Below are 9,066 nucleotides of genomic sequence, written 5' to 3'. Positions count from 1 at the left end.
CAGTATCAGACTTTGAAAACCCAACAACAACAACAACAACACCACTACACCCCAACAAGTGTCACAGTGTCAGCGAAACTTTCACAAACGTGGATTCTGCAGAAACCTGGGACCAGATGCAGCGATGACACGTACACACAAAAAGCATGTGTACGCCATTTCCTGCACATACATCAGTAGTTATAAAGACAGACACACTCATTCCTTTGACTATGTGAACACACAGTTTTCCAAAGTGATACAAGTTAACACATGATTTAACATAAAATAATAGCCAACTTCACGGAGCTTCAGTCATTATCAGTATAAGCTTCACTGTTCACACAGTAAGAACAATTTTACATTTCATAAACAGAAATAATTGTATTTGTGCTCAATGTTTCCTTCAGCATCGTTTAATGTCCTTATTATTAATTGAGTCGTTCTGTAACTGTCTGATACTATTTGAATATTTACTGATCACAGTGTTGGAGCCTCGTTAAGACTCTGGTCCCAATGACAGAAGCTCAGAGTGAAACAGGACTTTACATCAGAGTGATTGTACTAAAGTAAACTGATGGAGGTTTTTACCTCAGTTTCACAATCAGTGAAATTCTTCTTCTTCCTCGTCTTTCTTCTCTGTGTCTGATCACTTGTGGCACAGACTGTTTTTATACCAACTGATGGATTAAGGTCTTCATCCACTTATGGCCAATTTGTGTGAGTGGAAATGAGGCTCGTTCAAATGTGCCCAATTCCTCAATGAGTGAGATTTAAGAAGCAGAACCATGTGTACACACAGCTTTATAATCCTGATGAAAAGAATGTGTATGAATATTTCTGGTTTTGTGTGTACACATTTCAGTATTGGAGATTCAATACTATCAGCAGTGTCAGTGCAAATTGCAAATGACACACCTGCTACAGACACACACACAGTATTGTACTGACACACACATACACTCACATACACACACCTACACACATACCCAAGTTTCTTTGAAAGTCACTTCCTTGTTGTACATGAATATTCAGTATTGTCCTCAGCTGTCTGAACATGGTAATTAGCTTCAAGAACACTCTGTCTTTCTTTTCTTTATAGGAAGTCTTTCCCCTCCCAGCATGCAACTCTGGCTGCCTTTGCTGCTGTCTACATCTCAGTAAGTGGTGAACGTGTACACTCGTGTGTAGAGTGAGACTTTCTGTAGCTTCAACCAGCATTAAAAGAGAACGGCCTCTGTGTGTTTCAGATGTACTTCAACACGGTGCTGACGGACTCGGCCAAGCTGCTGAAGCCTCTCCTGGTCTTCTCCTTCGTCATGTTGGCCATCCTGGCCGGGCTGACCAGGATCATCCAGTTCAGGAACCACCCTGTGGATGTGTACTGCGGATGGTTACTGGGAGCCGCCATCGCTGTTTATCTGGTAACAACCAATGAGTTACAACCATTTGAATGGATCCTTACAGGCCAGGTGCAGGTTCCTGGTGATGGACCAGACTTTTGCATGTTACGCACACATGTATTTAGTTTAGTAACCCTTACAATGGCACTTTTTCAGCGACATCCTGCTCGTCCTTCATTGCTGTTTTTGTCAACAACATGGTCACTTAAATTACTACTATCTACTAGAGTATCTACTACAGTGAAATGACCCCAGGACAGAAGAACATTTGAAAAACTGAGCACTTACTGTGTGTAGACTACAGAGCTCTGAGGTTGAGTGAGTACAATAAAGTAGAAACAAGTTCAGCTGTACATGCACACACATTACAGTCACACAATGGGAACAGTACAGAGCTATGGTGAGTGAATGAATGAGTTAAAAGGGAACCTGTGATGCTTTTCCTTTCTTCTGTCATATACACACACATCTGACATTATATATGAGTAATATAATGAGTAAACGTCTGTTCGCTCAAACCTGAACACCAGGTTTCAACAGTGCTCTCAGCTGGCTCGACTGAGTATGCACCGTAGGAATGAATAGTTCGCCATCTTTGAACCACTAAGTAATACCTGGTCACTGTCCATAATACAATGAGCGGTGGTGAATCAGTGTCCTTCAGGTCCCCTGACCATCACACAACATGGCCCCGAGGCCACGCCTCCTACAGCCGTCGCTGCTTCACTCCTCTGTTGCATGTTTGTAATACTCTGGGAAAGTCTGAATCTGAGGGTGTATTTACTCTTCAAGTCAACTTTTTCTATGTTTGCTCACTTATATTATAGCCACTTATTAAAAGGCGAAATGCAGGCTCAGTTTAACTAGTGGTTTGATTTCATCAGTGAGTTAACTGGAAATGTAATTCTAAGCATTTCAGTTACAATGATTCAGAATAGTCATTGAACTGTTGAACTCGTAGCATTTTTCCACTGCATTGCACTGACTCTACTCCACTCAACTGGCTTTTGGTACCAGGTTCTTCTTTTTCCACTGATAGTACCCCCTCAATGCAGCGTTGTTACTATAGCGACAACACACAAAGCCATCGACTCATTTTCAAGGTGACACACATGAACAATGATAGATAAATAGATAGATAGATAGATAGATAGATAGATAGATAGATAGATAGATAGATAGATAGATAGATAGTACACTGGCCACCACTGATGATAAAACATGCAGCATTTCACTGCAGAGGTCAAAGAACCTGAGCCTCCTGAGGAAAAAGAGCCGGCTCTGCCCCTTCAGGTAGATGGCATCTGTCTTTATGGACCGGTCCAGTTTACTGTCCAGGTGCACACCTAGGTATTTATAAGTGTGCACCACCTCAATGTCCTTCCCCTCAAATGTTGACTGGCTGAAGGGTGGGCGTAGACCTCCGACAGTCCGCGACCATTTCCTTGGTCTTGGAGGTGTTCAGAAGGAGGCAGTTCTTGTCGCTCCATTCACTGAAAGCCATCGTCAGATCCCTGTTCTCCTCTTCCTGCCTGTTCCTGATACGCACCACAATAGCTGTGTCAATAGAGAAAAAGGGAAACCAAACAGAGAAACATCTGCACTTCCTCATTGACCACGGTGTGGTTTTGCATCAGTAACCAACAGAAATGTAAGAGGCTACACTCTGCGGTTTGTTCAGAAAGTCCCGTCTCTCTGAGCGATCTGCAGTGTTTTCATGTCACCTTTTGGTGTCGCCTCAGCTCGCATGGTGCCACAGCGGAGGTGATACCAAAAAAAGTACAGGTTCCAGGTTTCTATTCACAACTCCCGGTCGATAGAAAACTAAAAAAGACGAGTGGAGCCGGTACCATGTGGAAAAGGGCTCTGTGTCTGAGCTGTCAGGGTGAACTGGTTTTTTTCCATCACCATGATACAACGTGTTAGGTTTTTGTTTTCTAGGTCAGGAAGTAAAATTTCTTAACTCCTCCTGCAAGTTGCTGCAGAATAGACTTTATTTAAATGTAATACTGTTATTGCAGCTGTGTGGTTCAGTCCAACATACAGGCTAAAAGAGACATAGACGTTCAGCTCTCATGTTGAAAGTGGTGGATACTCACTCAGTATAAAACCTCCCACACACCTTCATCCTCCCCTCTACACACTCAGATAGACCCACACATCCACCATGCACACACACGCACACACATGTATGAACACACACACACACACACACACACACACCTCCTCAGCTGCCTACACTTGTTGTTCTGCCGTCTCCTGCAGGGAGAAACGTTGGCTCCAGATATGAGGTTGTGCTCCGGAACATCAGTGCCACATCAGCTGATTAAGAGTTACCGGTTTAAACTTAACACATTTCACTGGTGGACGTCTTTTATCTTTATGCAAAATAGATCATTATTGATGTTGGAAAATGATCTCGGTGATTAACTTAAGTTGCAAGCTTGTTATCCTTTATGTGCTCTACAGTGTGCAGACTTGATGATTACCCACATTTGTTCTCTAGGCGATAGTTTTGTTCAGTGCAGGATTCATTTGGCTATTTTGAGATGCTTTGGTTGGCTTTGTACCATCGATCAACGGAGAGGAAGTGAAAAGAAAAGAAGCTAAACTGAGTCTGATTGGCAGCCTCCACATGTTTTGTGTGGTGCTGCTCTGGGTCAGGAGATCTGCACAAAACAGAAACTTACTTACTTACATACTTTTCCTGTTCGATACTTTTCTGTTCATAATATATAAAGTTTACCATTTCAACGCTGTTTGTATATTGTTGGTTGTGTTACAGGATTATTATCACTGAACCATTAAATTCTGTTCGGGATCGTCACTAGACAACGTTTCAGAGATCACACATCCGGCCTCCGTTCAGCCACAAGCTGCTCGTACCAGTCAAGCTGCTTACACCTCAAGAAGAAGAAAAGCCAGAGTCAAGCTGGAGCTCTTAAGCAGCTCATAGGTCTTTCCATCTAGGTAAAGCCAGACCAGTATTGGCTCCACGGTCGGACTGATCCACTGGCACCAGCTGCCCGTATGGCACAGATGGAGCCGGTAAACACGGAAAAACTTTATGGATGTTTTGAAGGTCTACCACCAGGTGGTAGTCCCCATGTCCGGTCCACCTGTGCTCTGATCTGGCAAATTCTGGCAAAGTACTTTCACCTGTGTGGCTTGGTTCTCTGCCCGAGACGCCTTTACTCCAATATATCTGTAGAGAATAGTTGTTTGGTGCTGTATTGTCATTGAAAATCTCATTTACAGAACCTTTAAATTGCAAGTAAAACTTTAATGTTAAACCTGGTCGAGGCGGATTCTTATGCTGGTAGGTAGGTCAATGTATAACAATGCATCTTATTTTATAAACTTCCTATCTTGAGTCGTTAGAAACTATGGCTGAGAAGCAAATACACGTGGAGGTGTACAAATACCTCAAACTGCACCTAAACTGTGTTTTCAGCTCATCTCCCTCTTCACCGCGACGGTCCGGTACAATGCTAACGCTGCACCAATTCCTCCTGTTCCACCTCCTTCTCTCATCACCCGACTGCCCCACCCATCCCCACATCTGTCCCCACCCACTCCTCACCTCAGCTCTCCCCACCTGCACCTCATTCCCCGACAAAGGCTCGCTCTGCTTATACCAGTTCACTTCCTGCGCTCCTCGTCGGATCGTCTGCTTTTGTTCCAGCTCCTGTTCTCTTGTGTTTCCCTTGTGATCCCGCTCCAGTCTGTGTTTTTCCTGCAGTTGTTCCTGTTTGCCAGCTTGTCATCTCATCTGCTTCTGAACCTGATTTCTTTCATATCATGGCACCTTCACCACATCGGCATGTCTTGGTTTGGATTCCTGCCTGTGCTGCTGCCATTGTGATAGTGTCTTAATGTCAGTGGACATCTGTACATCTTTCGCTCTTACGTTTAGAAATTACTGATGATAAATAATGATTTAAATTCCATCCTTCAGGGAACCAAGTGCAGTACCATTTGGTGACATGGCTGCCTCCTGAAAGTGGATTTGTCTCTGTTTTATTCTTCTGTCTTTGCAGAATGCCCTTCTGTGTCTCACTGTGTGTGTGTGTGTGTGTGTGTGTGTGTGTGTGTGTGTGTTTGTATGCAGGGTGTGTATGCAGTGGGGAATTTCCAGCCTAGTGAAGATCGGTCTAGAAGTCGACCATCTCCCCCCATCCTGAGAGAGCCCCCCCTCTCCTCCCTGCCCAATGTCAGCCAAGCAGCAGTTAGCAACAGCCACCAAGGTAAAACCAGCTTCCTCACCCTGACATCTACCAGAATACACTTCCATGAAAAATGCAACACAAAAATAAACCTAATTATATAATTACCAGCGGATCTTGTGTGTCTGCTTTACTCAGTTCCAGTTCCAGTCACACTGTTCCAGCAGCGCAGGGACTTTGAACAAGGTGAAATGCAATAACAACAAAATCAGGGGAATTCATCTGAAACCAGCTGAGCACAGAGGACAAGATGTAAAACTATAAATGTCTTAATTGAAAGGGGTAAAACATGATGATCATTCTTTCTGACTCAACTTTAAAAAACTGGGTGTCTGTCACAAATTGAACATGCAGTACATGTCAAATAGCCTCCATTAGCGTTGCTTTAGAGTCTTACCCAATTGCTTATATCAGATGCTGTAATTTGTGGAACCTACTTTTATTTATCAGATTATATTATCTGTTCTGTTACATTATATACACTCTACAGTAGTGTAGCTGTAGTCTCTGGCTATGTCCACACTACTACGTTTTCATTTTAAAAAACGATCTCTGTCCACACAAATATTTTAGCTCCATATCAGAAATAATCTCTGTAAACAGGAAGCAGGTCGTCTACTCTGCAGTTGATTAGTCGCACAAAATCCTCTTAACGAGGAACAACAAAGACAGCTGCAGTGTTAAAATGCAGAATGTAAGTGAACATCAGCTGCTAGCAAAGACAAGGTCAGTAACACTGTAATTCATTATCATGTTGTATTCACCACTGGTAGTCCAGGCTGATGAGAGCCAATCAGGAGAGACCGTGGGAGTCTAAGTCATCGCTTCCAAATGTCTCAGTTTCAAAATAAAGTTTTCAGAATAAAACAGGTGCAGCAGCATTTCAGAAAGTTTTGAAGAAACGTAGCAAAAGTGATGCGTTGTAAAACTAAAAGGTAGTAGTGTGGACATGTTGATCCACTGAGCTCTTGTCTTGGAACCTCCTGCTCAGTTCTGCTGGTCTGATGTCTGATCTTCATGTTTTGACTCTTTGTTGTTCATTTTTAGTAATAAAACCACTTTGAATAAGTAACTGATCTTCATCACTCCCTTTTTTAATTTGACAGTTTGACCTCTCCTTTTCCTCCTCTGATAGGCCACCACACCCTGGCTCCGAGCCAACCGGAGCCCATTATCACCAGGACCTCCTCCCACGTCTTGTCCCCTGACCAGACGGGGCCCATCCTGACACGGAGCTCCTCCTACCGAGAGCCCTCTCTCACCAACCTGAAGAGAGCTAGTGCTGAGGTGGAGGTGATAACTCCATCTAGTCCCCTAGGCAACCGTGACAACATGATGACCTTCAGCAGCAGCACGCTGCCAAGGTAGAAGCTTACCCATAATACATCATGTTTAACTGTCACATGCTAATCAAATGTTAAATGTAATCCCAGTAATAACAAAGTTTTAAACTGCAAAAACTGCCTCAGGAATTAAATAGATCATTATTCTTTCTGTACATGTTTAAAAACTCAGACACTGATTTTTCTGGGACATACCAGAATGTCAGTTCCCGATATTGAAATCTAATACTAATATCAGTTAATTAGTAGCTGGCCTAGCTAGCTACTAATTGTTTCAGCATGGAGGGACCTACACTTGAAGAAGCAGCCAGAGGCCTGTTCAAGCAGATCTAAAGCCAACACAAGATTTATCTGGCAGGTCGTTTGTGTGACTCTTTCTCTTCTTTCTCAGAGCAGAATGTTTTTAATGTGAATCTTAAATCTTAAACTTTTTTGATGTTGTTGCAAGAGACAACTAAGACACTCTCCTGATCACTGTTGGGCTGTGTCTAAACCAAAACAACTTCATTTTAAAATGGCGTTTTCAAACGAAGACAATCTTTGTCGGGGCGACTGTCATAGCTCCGTATCAGAAACGATCTGCGTTCAAACTATCACACCTCAAAACGCAGTTGTAGCATTAAAATACAGAATGTAACTGAACAGCAGCTGCTAGCAAAGACAACAAGGTCAGTAAGACTGTAATTCATTATCATGTTGTATTCACCACTGGGAGTCCAGGCTGATGAGAGCCAATCAGGAGAGACCGCGGGTGTCTACGTCATCGATTCCAAAGGTGTGTGCTGGTGCCGACACTCGGACAACGTAGCAACAGAGAATTTTAGAACTAAAACGTAGCAGTGTGGACGTAGCCTTGGGCTGTCATTGGATGTAGCTTTGGCTATGGCTACGTAGTGTTAGGTTAGCTAACACGAGCTAAACCTCAGCCAGTCTCTTGACCTGTAAAAGAGCTGGAGGCATGAGAGGGTTTTTCAGAAGTGGTTAAATGACAGCTGTTGAAGTGAAAATGTGTGTATGTGGGAGGTAGAGAGCAGATGAACAGAGTGGAGCCTGGGACTGTGCTGCAGGAGAAGTTCACTAACTTCTTGATGAGTTTATGTGAATGTTTTAGAGGAGGATAGTAAAACAGAAGAGGAATCATGTGCCTCAGGGTACGAGCACATTAAAACCTAACTGATGACGATCGTGAGTCTGTTCATTCAGCAGCAGTATCCCACACAGTGTCTGAGGGACTAGAGGGACGACCACAGAAACAGCTCAATTAATCTACATGATGCAACCATTTATCAATTATTTACATAATAATCTGTGATACATATGTTTAAATAATCATATATATATAATAACAGTTGATTGTCTGACTGATGCATTTTTATTGAAATATAAAAAGCTCCATTCTTCTTCTTCTTCTCCCTGTCCCCTCAGTCTGAGGTAGAAACACTGAGAGAAGTGTGTGTTTATCTGAGGAAGTAGAAGTGACTGCTCCCAGTTTAAAGACACAGGGTCTAAGAGGCGTGACAGAAATCATTCATTGATTAATGATTGAATTGTTCTGGTGTTAACTATTTGCCATCACACCAAAAAAGGAGAGTTGCTGAGGTTGCTTTCATGAGGAAATGCCAGGTGTTGGTGGGTGTATGCCCAGATCATGTGATCTCTGTGGTTCTGTTTGGATCCTCATCTCATTATTATTGACGTCAGGTTGTCAGGTTGTACGTCGTCTCATTCTTGTGAACGCGATATCTCAGTAACGCCTTGAGGGAATTTCTCCAATTTTGCTAGAAACATTCACCTGGCCTGACGGATGAATTGATTTAACTTTGGTGGTCATTTTTGGCCATAACTCAAGAATTCACTCACTGATTGTGACACAATTAAACACAAATGTTTATAAGGATAAAATGAAGTAAGGGCATGTTATATATGTTCTGATCTGTTTCTGAAAGAGACTGCAGGAGGTGATGTGATCCGTCATGACTGATGATGAAAGTCCAGATCCCAGTTTGTGTGACTGTCCTCAAAACTGCCACGTGTCATTCAGCATGAATGCACTGAGCTGCACTGATTCACCAGAATAGAGCTAATGATAAGTGTTAGCTGCTGGCTCTGCACAGA

The 9,066-nt window shown here is 42.9% G+C and overlaps 1 protein-coding gene across 1 annotated transcript in view; it reads left to right on the top strand.

The window, feature by feature from the left end:
* Positions 1 to 9,066, top strand: part of plppr4a (phospholipid phosphatase related 4a) — a 40,414-nt gene that overhangs the window by 24,181 nt on the left and 7,167 nt on the right. Inside the window, 4 exon segments of the mRNA XM_087171800.1 lie at positions 1,082 to 1,139; positions 1,230 to 1,403; positions 5,494 to 5,629; positions 6,744 to 6,972. Coding sequence (XP_087027926.1) covers positions 1,082 to 1,139; positions 1,230 to 1,403; positions 5,494 to 5,629; positions 6,744 to 6,972 — 597 coding nt within the window.

This window comes from Seriola lalandi, unplaced genomic scaffold, assembly GCF_002814215.2.
Source record: "Seriola lalandi dorsalis isolate HSWRI2012SDOR001 ecotype SW California unplaced genomic scaffold, Sedor1 jcf7180002054981, whole genome shotgun sequence".
NCBI classification, from domain to species: Eukaryota; Metazoa; Chordata; class Actinopteri; order Carangiformes; family Carangidae; genus Seriola; species Seriola lalandi.
The sequence above is the reverse complement of the archived record's forward strand: the minus strand, read 5'-3'. Positions and strand labels throughout refer to the sequence as shown.